Source organism: Pongo abelii, chromosome 1 (genome assembly GCF_028885655.2).
Source record: "Pongo abelii isolate AG06213 chromosome 1, NHGRI_mPonAbe1-v2.0_pri, whole genome shotgun sequence".
NCBI lineage: Eukaryota > Metazoa > Chordata > Mammalia > Primates > Hominidae > Pongo > Pongo abelii.
The window spans coordinates 118,342,443-118,356,321 of NC_071985.2; the positions used below are offsets into that span (position 1 = coordinate 118,342,443).

The window sequence follows — 13,879 nt, forward strand, 5'->3', positions numbered from 1 at the left end:
TAGAGGAGTTTTTAATCACATGACTTCACCTGACGAGATTTCACAACTATAAAACCTCCCTTTTTTCAAAAAATTATTAAGAAAATAAACAAGGCCCCTGTCCAGGGAAGTAGCTTCTCTAGAGCAGGCTTTCTTACAATTACGTGGACTAATTGCCTATTTCCCTGTCTAGTGGGGACTGGATATGCACATTTTGTAGAGATATTGGAAAGCCAGAAGTTGAATATGATTGTGATAATTTGCAACATAGTAAGAAGGGGAAAACTGCGCAGGGGTTAAGCCCCGTGGACCAAAGGGTAAGTGTCAAATAAATTGATTTGTCACTGGGATTCAGTAGTTGTCTGCCTATATATACATCTTTTTTTTTTCCTGTGTAGCATACACAAAACCTGATAACATTTAATTTTTAATTCTGTCATCTGATGGTATATTGATGATTTCTGAAGTCTGTTTTTCCTCTAACCCTGAACTACAGACCCTTCTATACAGATTCCTCAAACTTAACATGTCCCAACTAAAATCTTTATTTCTAATCCTCTCCCTCCAAACACAAAACCAAGCAAATAACGACATAAAAAACTGTATTCCTCCCCCAGTGTTCCCCTTAATTGAATGATACCACCATTCATTTCTGTTGCTCAGGTTAGAAACCTATTAGAAATGAAATAATAATAACTATAATACCATTTTCTTACCTTACATCGTAATTTCTCATCTGGACTATTGTAACGATCTCTTAACTGCTCTTCCCACTTCTGCTCTTGACCTTTATAGTTTGTTTTCTGTATTAAACTGTGTTATTTTTTAAAAAGTAAACAAGTCTATCATTTCCTTGCTTAAAATCCTCTAACAGCTTCTCATCATATTAAAAATGGAAACTCTCTCCTTACTTTACTCAGATTTTTACCAATCTGGCCTGTAGTCTGATTCCCAAAGACAGAATCTCTTGCATTGTCGTGCGGTCATTAAAGTTTGGCTCTACTCTGGTGTATATACTGGTAAAAACCCTCATCCACTATCTGTGAAGACAAGATACATGTTTAGGGTATACAAACTTGTATTAAAAGAAGTTTAGATAAATAGAAGACTGTGAATGTAAAATGCATTTCAGTTTACTCATGATTGGGTAAAAAAATATTTTTGGAGTTAGACTGAGAAGGCCATTTTTATTTTGAACCTTCATTTGAAGAAAGGGGATAATAACTTTCAACACTTGTCTTGCCTGTCTAAGGAATTACCATGAGGAGCAACAGTGATAATTTATTTACTTATTTATTACCAAGTAATTTATAAATTTTTGCACAAAGTGTTAGATGTTGCTTTTGTGACTCCCTTCCATAAATTACCTTAGTTATCTTCCATTCTTACTTAAAGTAGAACAAAAGATAGTCTGAAAACAAAATGAGAAGCAAGAGAATTTTCTTTGGGTGTTTATGTTTAGTTGAGTATCTAGTAAACAGGGGGCTTGTGTTCAGTTTGTTGTAATCAAACTTTGTTGTGATATAGTTCTCATTCTCGAGAATGTTTTGTTAGGAGAAAAATATTTCATGTGCTTTCCTTTCCTTGTTTGGGCCAGAAATGTGAACGTCTTCTGCTTTACCTCTATTGCCATGAATTAAGTATTGAATTCCAGGAGCCTGTTCCTGCTTCGGTGAGTTGCCTACCTTAGTAGCTCAGTGGGGAAGTCTCATAATACTTAAGAGTATGGGCTCTGGCGGCCGGGCGCGGTGGCTCACGCCTGGTAATCCCAGCACTTTGGGAGGCCGAGGCGGATGGATCACGAGGTCAGGAAATAGAGACCACAGTGAAACCCTGTGTCTACTAAAAATACAAAAAATTAGCCGGGCACAGTGGCGGGCACCTGTAGTCCCAGCTACTTGGGAGGCTGAGGCAGGAGAATGGCGTGAACCCGGGAGGCGGAGGCTGCAGTGAGCGAAGATCGCGCCACTGCACTCCAGCCTGGGCGACAGAGCGAGACTCCGTCTCAAAAAAAAAAAAAAAAAAAAAGAGTATGGCCTTAGACTAAGCTTGTATTACACCTCAGCCTTCTGGAATAAACTCTTCAACCTCTCTAAGACTCAAGTTTTCTGACAACGATTTTTTACCTCATTGGGTTGTTCTGAGGATTATATAAGATAACCTATGTAAAATGTTTAGCATAGTCTGTAGTCATTGACGTTTGTAAGGAATAAAGGCTCTAAAATGCTGCAATAAAAGGAAGATTAGAGGTGTTTGGTGCCTAATAAGTGGGGTAAGACTATTCTACACACATTTTATTGCTAGCCATCAGTTGTTGAATAGTACATTATTACATACCAGGCCTGTTAGAGAATATTAAATGGTAGTTGACTTGTTTACTGGGTAGCCTGAGAAATGAATTTTAAATCACAAAAGGTATAGACAGAAGGAAGATGTGTTGTACAAGCAGTAATCATCTGTTTCTGGAAAATCTGTCTCATCTTTAAGTGCAGGGATTTTAAAGTAGAAAATGACTTTCAAATGTTTTCTTTTTATGGACTATTAAAGTAGCTTCTTGGCCGGGCATGGTGGCTCATGCCTGTAATCCCATCATTTTGGGAGGCCTGGCAGGCAGATCACTTGAGGTCAGGAGTTCAAGACCAGCCTGGCCAACATGGTGAAACCCCCCTCTCTACTGAAAATACAAAAATTAGTCGGGCGTGGTAGTGCATTCCTGTAATCCCAACTGCTAGGGAGGCTGAGGCAGGATAATTGCCAGGGGATGGAGGTGGCAATGAGCCACAGTCGCGCCACTGCACTGCAGCCTGGGCGACAGAGCAAGACTCCATCTCAAAAATCAATTAGTCAATCAATCAATAAAATAGCTTCTCTAACTTTACTTTTATCCCAAGGGTAGAAATTTTTCGCCAGGGTTGGGGTCAGAATTCCCTAGCGTGAACACTAAATGGTTAATAAAGTTAGTAAATTTTTCTTATGTTCTAATAGTCTTACTTCCTCTGTTACTAAGTCAAGACTTCATGATGTAAATGATATTCCCTGTGATGTTTTCCAAAAGACATCATATTCTAATTGTAACATTAATATATTTTGTAAATTTTTTTCTTTAAAAAAAAAGAAAAACTCTTAAGGAGCCATAAAATTCTGGTAAGTCAAATGTTTCCTCAAGGCTACTGGTTGGTTACCCTTGCTAATTGCTTTCTTTCCAAATCTTATTATTAAAAGTAGGACTTTGGGGACTTGGACTAACCATGAAGATTGGCACATATGCTGCATAAGATTTGGTTTTCATAAAGATGTAAAGTACATACGTCTATACTCAAAATTTGCAAGCAGCTGGCTCTATAATAATTTTTTTCCCTAAAATTAATATGCTATGCATTTTCAAATTAAACAGTTTGGCATTTTTGGAGAATTCTTATTTGCCATTATGTGCTTATTTTAGATACCAAACTACTATAAAATTATAAAGAAACCAATGGATTTATCCACCGTGAAAAAGAAGCTTCAGAAAAAACATTCCCAACACTACCAAATCCCAGATGACTTTGTGGCTGATGTCCGTTTGATCTTCAAGAACTGTGAAAGGTTTAATGAAGTATGTTAACTTCCAACCTATAGAGTCTTCATTTGTTAGTTTTGTTTGTTTCCTTGTTTTATTTTTTCTGCTGACTTTAATTTTATTAAAATTTTTTTTTCTGCTAAAGTCCTGTCAAAAGTAACATCTGATTGTATTAACAGCTCCAGTGAAGAAAATTTATTGTGTATAATTTGGAGTATATACTTAAATATAATAAATTAAGAATATTATCAAATATCCTTTTCTAAATGAGTTGAGGATTGGCATAAGTATGGAAAGTACTGTCAGTAGTTAAGTATATTTTGTGGAATATGATTATAAACAGCTTACATTTTGGGTACTATTAGGAAAGTATCTGTACCCATGTCCTTGCATTTTATTATTGACAACATAAATGTAGAACCTTAAAATAACAAACTAATCTCTGGTGACCCATCTTGAATAGTAGCCCAGAGTATATAATACTAAGTTTTCTTATTTCAGCAGTGTGACTTTCATTAATTTTGGTTATGTTTTTTGGTTTGGGGAGTTCTTTGTTTCTTTGGTTTTTTTTTTTTTTGAGGATAAGGTTGAGTTAGCCATGCCTTGAGAAGAAATGTATTATATACCTGTTTCAGGGAAATTGTTTTTATTAGGGATAAAATCGATTCTATTATTGTTATGGAAGAGTTTCATTGTAGGAGAAGGAAATGGAATTTAATGAGAATCCACAAAATCTTTTAAAAGGTTAATACGAAAGTCTCTTTATTGCTGATGTAATTTGGGTGCCATATGATTATTACTAAAATAAATCACATTGGATCCTGTAACGTATTCCTATAGCTGCCTCTGGAAGCATCCAGATGGCATTTTAAAATTAAAAACAAAACAAAATCCTCTTAAGATGAAATTTCTAAGTCACCTTTATAGCAGTATGGCACAGAGTATATTAGTAAAATCTCACTAGTTTGAAGTTATATTTAGTCCCAAATTCTGTCTTATTTTTCAGTGCAGTTAAATTATTTTCAAATAAATATGCTTTCATGAACTATAGTTGATAAGAAGACCCATGTTTCCTGCCTCAGTAATAAATAGTTTATGATTAACATATTGCTATACAGATAGAATTTTTATTAAGTGGTTTGTTGAAAGTTTGTCAGTTTTTTAAAGCAACGTTTCTTATATAATTTGCTTCACAAATATTTTTCTCTTGAATAGATTGATGTGTTCAGACCAATTCCTATTCAGATTGACCTTGATAATTCAAAATAAGACAATTACTGAGGTTTCACAGTAGCTTTAGTAACAGGGCTTTGTAAAGAAAATGGTTCCATGTTCTGTAGAATTTTAGAAAAGCACTTTATCTGGTTATAGCAATTTGTTCTCCCTAGTATGGCTGACTTTTCGTCGCCAATCCTATGCAGTCTCATAACTTTAGAAAGGATTATAATTTCCCTTTTTTTTTTTTGACTCTGGTATCCTTTTTAGATGATGAAAGTTGTTCAAGTTTATGCAGACACACAAGAGATTAATTTGAAGGTAAGCTTTTCAGACCATGCAAACTTGGTGAAGGAATATGCATTACCAATAGGTGAATATTCCTATCTTTTGCTTGCAGGCTGATTCAGAAGTAGCTCAGGCAGGGAAAGCAGTTGCATTGTACTTTGAAGATAAACTCACAGAGATCTACTCAGACAGGACCTTCGCACCTTTGCCAGAGTTTGAGCAGGAAGAGGATGATGGTGAGGTAACTGAGGACTCTGATGAAGACTTTATACAGCCCCGCAGAAAACGCCTAAAGTCAGATGAGAGACCAGTACATATAAAGTAAAATGACATGGATTTAAATCAATTGTTTAAAAAAAAAAAAAAACGAAAAAAAAAACCCCGCAAAAAACCCAGAAAACTTTTAAGTGTTGCTGGAATATCCTGCCTACAGTGGGCACCTCCTTGAAGAAGCTGATAGCTTTTACACAGTATTAGATTGAAATAATGGACAGAAACACATTCTTGTCAAGAAAGGGGGAGAGAACTCTGTTTGCAACTTTAAAAGCAAAAAGCAAAAGTGAAATGATTTGAGGATTTCTGTTCTAATGAGGATGATTCTCTGATTGTTAGAAATGGCAAATGTTGATGATTGTGTGCTATTGATTGGTGCAGGATACTTGGTGTACGAGTAAATACTTGAGACTCGTGTCACTTGATAAATTTTCTTTTTGGACTAGGTCGCACAGTTATTAAAACAACTTTTAACCCTCCCCCTTCACACACATACATATCAGGTTGTTTTCTAGTTAAAAACCCAAGTACAGATTCTGCTTTAATGTCAGTGCAGATTTGCATTGAATCATGCCATTATATTTTTTCTCATTTTTATGCTGTTGGGTCTTAGTTTTTAAATTGATATAAAAAACTCAGCAGTGGTTTTATTTTCTACTCTACTTAGGGTTTAGGAAACACAACCACTAGTTATCATTTAATCAACTTCAATGGTCTACTGAAACAAAAATGGTAACTTTTCATTAGTGGATTATTTAGAGTTACAGTAGTCGTTTCCAGAAAACACTTCCTCACAATTATACTTCCCAATCAAATCATGTGATCATACAGTTATTCCCATGAAAGGCAGAATGTTTGTTTCAAAATTAATCTAGTTTTCTGTACATTTAAATTTGAGAAGGTGACAACTGGCTCTTTTCCAGTCTTCCTTCATGTCAGTTTTCTGATAGACCACTATTGGCAAACAGTATCTGTCAACTACCAAATGTGTAAAATTTTCTGTATTTCACTTTGTCTTATTTGTAAATAGTGAACTAAAACTTTTGGCAGATCAGCAACATTTGCTGAGCCTGTTTTTTAAGCTAATGTGTATTCTTACTAATGTTCCTATCAAGAATGGATTTGTAATATATGCTGTCTATTTCTAATGTTCACATTCATATTTTGAGGTTCTATCTTATTTTAATAGAGAACAGACTTCTCAAAAAATCTTCAGAAGCAGCTTATTATTGAAATATCGAAATATTGAAATAAACCCGGTGGGGTTAGATTACTCATCTGTCCACCAAGTGGGACATTTGCATGGACTGGGGGCTTAAAGGACTTAGAAGAGACCTGTAAGTAAATCCTGAAAATGAGCCAATCCCCACTTGAATGGTTACTGGAGTAAACCCACCTTTACCACCCCAATTACAGCACCCGAGGCCGATAAACCAACTTGGCTCTGGTTCATTTTTCTTTTCTTCATTTGTGATGCTCAGATTCAAAATGTGTGTTCTACACTGTTACAGGCTTCTCTTTTGTTTGGTTAAAGATTTTAGTCCTACTTTTGTATGGACACATTAGAATATTCAGAGACCAAAATAGAAGAATATGCCGTTAGATATTTTTCAGAAGTCAGCAGATTTGTGGCAAATCATTTATTTGCCTTTTTAAAAGTTCAGTTTAAGCAGTTCAGAGAGTAGACTACTCAGAAAATTATTTCACGTAATTGTCTAAGAGGTCAATATTTTTTAGTGCATATTGAATCAAATAAAGTGCTCTAAAGAAATTATTATACAAATTCCTTTGGGTTGTTTTTCTTTTCTTAACAAGGGGTGGGGGTAAACAGGAATATGATTTAGGCTTTCTGGTTGTGTATTTAAGGAGTATTGATTTTATTATTGCTGTTGATTTACTTTATTCCTGGCTTCCTTTTCACTTTTCTTTCAATTTTTTAAAAATAATTTAAGCCTTTGAAAATATACCAAACTGTTGAAACATTTTACTCAAATTTTAAATTCCTAAAAAAGTTTTTTAATAAGAGGGAGAAAATTATTTAAAAATACTTATGCTTATGCCAATTTCCCTCTTTTTTCACAAAATCCATGATTTCAGTTTGTAAGTAGACATATATCTAAGGGCACATTTTTGGAAAGTGAGGAATAGCAGCAGTATAACTTCATTTTGTCAGGCCTTTGAATTTTAATATTTTGTATTGCTCTTCAAATGGATCTTTTTAAAAAAATTGTAGATAATGAGTCATAAATAGATTCTGCCAGCTGAGGGGAGAAACACATTTTAAGTAAATATTTTTCAGTATTTGGGGCCTTAAAAAATAATTGTGTTCCCTTAAAATTACATGTTAGATAGAGTTTTTGGGTTTTTTTTGGTTTTAAGATTGGTTAAAGCAATTTAAAAGCCACTTTTTTGTCAACATTTAATAGCCTCCACTTCTGTTAAGATAATTTATACTGCTGAGGGATTACTATTAATAGCTATCAACATGCCACCATTAAATTAAGGTATTCACTTTAGATTTTTTATTAAAGCTTTTTTCTTGCACACTGATCATTGTGTTTCTAAGCTGATTTTTTCAGCTCTAATATACCTATGGTTAAAAAGTATAAAAACTTAAATTGATATTTAGATATATGTTTTCCTATTAGTTTATGTTTTAAAAAGACAAAATTGAATATCTGTCAGTCCCTGAAGGCAGTTTGTTTTTATACTCTCTCACATTTGTATTTGTTGTTTAAATGGCAGTATTTTAGAAAATTTGGAGAAAAGTCCACATAATAATGTTTTCTTGAAAGCTTTTAAAGTTTTTGCTGTACTTCAATTTACTTCTTCCTTCAGAAAACTAAGAACAAAGTGTTGCTCAGTCTGTTCTGCTGACCTAAATTTGTGTTTTCAGCACTTGGCTCAGCCAATTCACTGAGTGAAGGAATTGCTTTATAAGGCAAAGCATGTGAAAGTTCTAAAGTATGGTTAGATTGTAGGTCGTGCTCTATATGGAAACATCAAACCATTACTACAGAGAAATGATAAGGCATTGGATCCACTATTGAAATTATTATTTTTAGATCAACAAGTTGGTACTTTCTGACTTCTGTATCTTAACATAAGGGATTTTAGGTAATGCTAAGTCAGTTGTCTCATTTTTTGTGATAACAAGTTTTGGAATTTTTAGTTAATTGAAATAAATAATGCTTTTAAATAGAAGTAAAAGGTTTATAAGTGTGCAAATTGTAGATTTATCAATTACCTCAGCAGGTATCCTGCCATGTAATTATTAGTGATTAGTGTTAATAAGATAATAGATTCAGGTCTTCCAACTATGCCCTTGGATTGTGGCCTACTGTATGTTATTAAATGGTCTCTTACTATCCAAAATGGGAGTAGATGCTGTGGCCCCATCTCCCTTGGCTTTTACGTCCCATACCCACCCCCATTCATGTACAACATGTGAAATATAAAAATCTCATTTCTTGTCAAAATCAGCACTACTTATTTGCATACTCAGCATCTGATCAGTGAGTAGTTTTATAAAAAATCCACGCACCCAATTCCCTTAGTTAAAACAGATTCTTAATTCATACCATGAATTCTTAATTTCTGTACCATCTGTGTTAATGATCTGCTGAAGGTGACTCAAGATTTTCAAGGTGTAATACAGTTGGATCATGTACCGGACCTGGATATTTAGTTTTTTTTTCCTCACAGTTAATCTCCTCCTTGATAAAGCAATAACACTGCTTTGAGTCTGTTGCCTAATAGCATGTCAGAATCCTCTCCTGGATGGTGATTTTATAGGAAAGTTTGTATGCATATCACCCAGTCTATCTTTTAAAAATTAAGAAATTTAAATGTATGCTGGAAGTAATGACAATATATTGTGGCATTTTATTTTAAAAATTGGGGAAAGTTGCATATTTTTTTAAAAGTAAGTGTTTGAGTAAAAAAATTGAAGGTACTTTTTTAAGGAAAAAAATTTATATGCCACAGTTTACATAGACATTTCAGATTCAACACGTACTCTTGAATATAATGGTTTCTTTTACTTGATCAAAATGCATGTATAGCATTTCTTTCATCTTAGTTCCTTGTGTTTGCCTATGTGGTCCTTTATATATTTTTTGTTGTATCGGAGAAACAAAACTATCTTCAAAAATAAGTTAATTTGGATATATTTGTCATATCAAACTACAAAATGTACAAAGTTAAGTTTAGCCCTTTTCTAGAAAGTGATCTTTAAAATTAAAAACGCTCCTCTTTTAAATTCACCAAATTTACATGTGTGGGAAGGCACCAAAATGATTTTGTAAGTGCCACTGCAATATTCCCTTTCAAGTGTGGCCTAAATTTTAATCTGAAGGATGGAATGCATGTCTGCTCCTGGTTCTGAAAAATGTAGGTAGGCATCTACTACATTTTAAAACACAGTGAAATATATACATAAGCCTATAAAAAAAGATTTGTGCAATTTGAAAGCCTGTTAATTTTTTATGTAGACATACCTACACACGAAAGGGTTAAATTCACAGCCTTACTAGTTCCTTGCTTCCAGTATTTCAATGGTCTCCTCCCCTCATTATTATTATTACTACTAGTACTATTATTTTTGCACATAGTTAACTGCCCTTCAATATGATTCTTAAAAAGTGCTGTTTCTGTGGTATCGTATTCTCTAAATAATCATATTTAATTTTTTAAAACAAGGTTGCAGTTTCTAGTTGTTTCGTTCCTGTGTTTTTGCTGGTGTGTAATAAAAGCAAGTTTTTTCTTTTCATGGTTATTTAATACATTAGCTGCCTGTAAATAATTCTTGTTATAATGCTCTGGAATGTGTTGTAGAAGTTGTATTAGATTAGTTTTAAACCCTTGTTTGAAAGCCACATTGTTTTGGTTATTTCTATTAAATTAGAAAATTGAAAAAGTTTTCAAATGAATTTCTTTTTTTCTTCTTCTGTGAGTTGAAACTTAATCATAGTTTTAAATCATTTTAAAAATTTACACTATGTGCCAGGCACCAAAGATACAGTAATGAACAAGATATAGTCGTTGCCTTCACAGACTTTAGACTCTGTGTTAGAGTAATCAATGTTATGATAGGGATTAACAGAATATAATTGTAATGCGTAGGAAAGGATCTAACCCAAACTTTGTTGCCAGGAAAGCAATTTCTTTCACTCATAAAAGGACAGTGGACAAGGCAAAGAGAGAGTGAAAAGAGAATACAACATGTAGAAGACTGAGTGAGAGAGAACATGTATGTATTCCAGGAACTGAAAAGTTAATTAACTGTAAATTAATCTGAAACAGTGTAAGTTGGAGTGGTAAAATACTACACTCAAGAATTGAGCAGAGCCCTCTTCAAGCAGAGAGTCTTGTAAGTTATATTAAAGGGTTTGGGAATTATGCTGAGGCCAACAAGGAGTCCTTGAAGAATTTTAAGCAAGGTGGGGACTGGAGGGGTGAAATAATCAGATTTGCCTTTTTGAAAGATCATTGTAGCAGTGAAGAATGAGTTCTGCAGAATATTAGAGGTAGAGACTCAATTGTATGCTCTAAGTAATTCAGGTGAGCCCTTAATTAGCTATCTGACAGTAGAATGGGAGAATAGCAGTCAAACTTGGGAGACTTAGTAAAATGGACCAGTAATTGAAGCCATGGAGTTGCTAGCACCTTTTAAAATTAGGAAGAGGAGGAGAAGGGAGTAGGTTATGAGTGAAGCAGGGGAGTGAGTTCAGTTTGGGATGTATTGAGTGTGAGCTACTAATGGAAAATTAAGGTGCAGGTCTTTATGGTTCTGGTGCTCATGAGAGACCCTTGGGCTAGAGATAGAGCCTGTGAGATCCATCAGTTAGGTATCATATTTGTTTTTATTCATCACTGAATACATCTAGTGCATGGTGGCCATAAACATCTAAGTTTAGCTACTAGTATAAGTGGTAACTAAAGCAGTATAAGAATATGATACTGTCTAGGAAATTTATAGAATGGGAAGAGCAGAATACTTACAACAGCAGAGGAAACAATATTTAAGAACTAGGAAAAGAAAACACAAAGGATTCCTATGGATTAGTCAGGAAAGCCAGGAGAGTGATAATAGAAGATGAAAAAGAGATTTCAAGATGGGGTGTGGGGGTGTAGCTGATGTCAAGTGTTGAAGTAAAGATAAAGTGGCCATTGAATTTAACAATATAGAAGTTATAGATGACCTTGATAAAAGCTGTTCCAGTTTGAGCAGCAACAAGTGTACAGCGGGTTAGGTGAATGAGACATAGAAGGAATGATTGAGTATAGACTATTTTTTCAAGAAATGGTTTTTAAAAAAATTATACACAGCTTAAGGCCTTGAATAACCAAGTAAAACATCAGAATGGGAATTCATAATTGTTACCCTTCTAGAAGGATTTTATATAGTGGAAAAAAATACAAGTTCTGCCATTGTCCAGATTTGGGGTTGAACCCTTGTGTTACCAATATGACTTCTCTCAGTTTTACTTGGCTTATTTGTGAAATGAGGATAGTCATATCCAGCTCATGAAATTAATATGGAGATGAATTGAGATCATTTATAGCACAAGGTTGACACACAATAAATTCTCAACAGATATTGTTTCTTTTTTCATATCTTCTGTTGCCATGAAAGGGTAGGTTCAAAATGTAATTTCTACCTAAGAAAAGGCTTTCATACTGGAACTCAAGTCTTTCAGGTCTATCCTCAGCCCTAAATATTAATGTAATCCTGTATTAATTGATCCTTAGACTGCAAAACTCAACAACCACCCATATTAGGCTCCAGACTTTTAGGGAACAGTAAATGTAAACATGAATTAGTAGGATAGAACATCTTATGGAAGATTTTGTCTCAAGCATCCCCTTTTATTATTACCTTACCTCAGTTGGTGGTAAATGTATCAGCAGTCTTTCATTTGTGAACATGTTACTGTTAGTGATCTGGAAAGATGATACTACATAGGGGCATGCGTTTCTGGCAGTATGACAGACTGCATGCCCTGAAGAACCCTCCTGATGGTACAAAATACCTGAAATGCTGGATGAGATTTCTTTAAAAAGCAAAAGTCTTTAAACTCATCGTAGAGCTAACAAGGAAGATACTCTAAAGCTCCACTTCACCACCTGTGTAGTGTTTTTGCCAAGAACATTTGACCTGAATCTAATCACGTGGAATAATTAAACAAAATCGGTATGTAGGACATTTACAGGACCGCTGGTTTGGATTCTTAAAAAGTACGGAACAAGTGGGGAGGCTGTTCTATATAAAACAATGCAATATAATCAATATGCAATGAAATACAGTATAATCAAATGTACTACATGAACTTTGATTTCATTTTGAATTAAACCCAGTCATTAAACATATTTTAGGAACATTTCAGAAAATTCATATATGAATTCTTATATGGAATAGTTTTCTTAGGTGTGACAGTGGTTTTGTGCCTGAATAGAAGAATGTCCCTTTTCTTCAGAGATGTATGCTGGAATAATGAGAGATGAAGTGTCATTCTTTTTGCTGTTTTCCAGTAGGCAAAACTGTTGTGGGTGTATAAAGCATATGTGAGATAGTGCAAATGCAGCAGAATAACAACTGGTGAATCTTAGTGTAAGGTAGATAACTCTGTATTTTGATGTTGTTTCAACATCTTGGTAGACTTGAGAAATTTAAAAATAAAAGGCTTAGTGTGGAATTGAACAAAAAAGCATGAATCCAGAGAAATAACAATATTAAAGGGGACATTTTCCCTGACAGTTATCCCAGTCTTTTTGTTTGTGACGACTTTGGAATGGGCTAAACTCTAGAAGAGAAACAAAGCCTAGTGGCCAACATTAATATGAACACAGAGTGAGACAGTCTTCCAAAACCTGGAACCTCAAAAGATGATACACTCAGTGAAAGAGTGCACCAGAATATGCTACCTCAGAGTGGAAAGTAAGAAAACTGGAGTGAGAGAAGGAAAAAAATCACCTGATAATTTGTATCCACAAGCTGACAAATCAATTTAGAGCCAAACTCATACTACCAATGTGGTTAGAAAAATTAAGCTAAGAACTTTAGGAGGCCAACATGAGAGGATTGCTTGAGCCTACGAGTTGGGTACTAGCCTGGGCAACATAGACCATGTCTGTACAAAAAAAATTTTAAAATTAAGCCAGGCATGCCATTTTTAACAAAAATATTAGGTGCATACCTGTAGCCCCAGCTACTTGAGATGCTGAGGTGGGAGGATTGCTTGAGCCTGGCAAGTCAATGCTGTAGTGAGCAATGATCACACCATTGCACTCCAGCCTGGGCAACACAGCAAGACCCTGTCTCAAAAAAGAAAAGAAAAAAAATGCTGAGAAGTTAAAAGTGGTCAGGTTTGAAGTTATTCTGGGCACTTAACAAAAGCAAATGTTAGTACACTCTTGAAACATTTTAAACAATCTCAAAAAACTTCCATAGGTAGTATTCTGATAATTTTGGACTCATACTCAAATTCACAAAGTTTTGAAAAGTCATTGTGAATACATTAAGAGAAATAACAGAATCTGACCTGCAAAGACTACAGATTTTGG

At 34.5% G+C, this 13,879-nt stretch overlaps 1 protein-coding gene across 4 annotated transcripts in view; it reads left to right on the top strand.

Annotated features, from left to right (window-relative positions):
- TRIM33 (tripartite motif containing 33) overlaps window positions 1-10,232 on the top strand; it is a 124,608-nt gene extending 114,376 nt beyond the window's left edge. For 2 of the 4 annotated variants that reach the window (XM_002810397.6, XM_054553878.2), the window contains 5 exons: window positions 173-296; window positions 1,577-1,651; window positions 3,422-3,574; window positions 5,024-5,074; window positions 5,154-10,232. In XM_002810397.6, coding sequence (XP_002810443.2) covers window positions 173-296; window positions 1,577-1,651; window positions 3,422-3,574; window positions 5,024-5,074; window positions 5,154-5,366 — 616 coding nt within the window. In that variant the 3' untranslated portion in view covers window positions 5,367-10,232. The remainder of the gene's footprint in view (window positions 1-172; window positions 297-1,576; window positions 1,652-3,421; window positions 3,575-5,023; window positions 5,075-5,153) is intronic. The other 2 variants (XM_002810398.5, XM_054553883.2) reach the window with 1 other exon arrangement.
- Window positions 10,233-13,879: the final 3,647 nt, after the last annotated feature.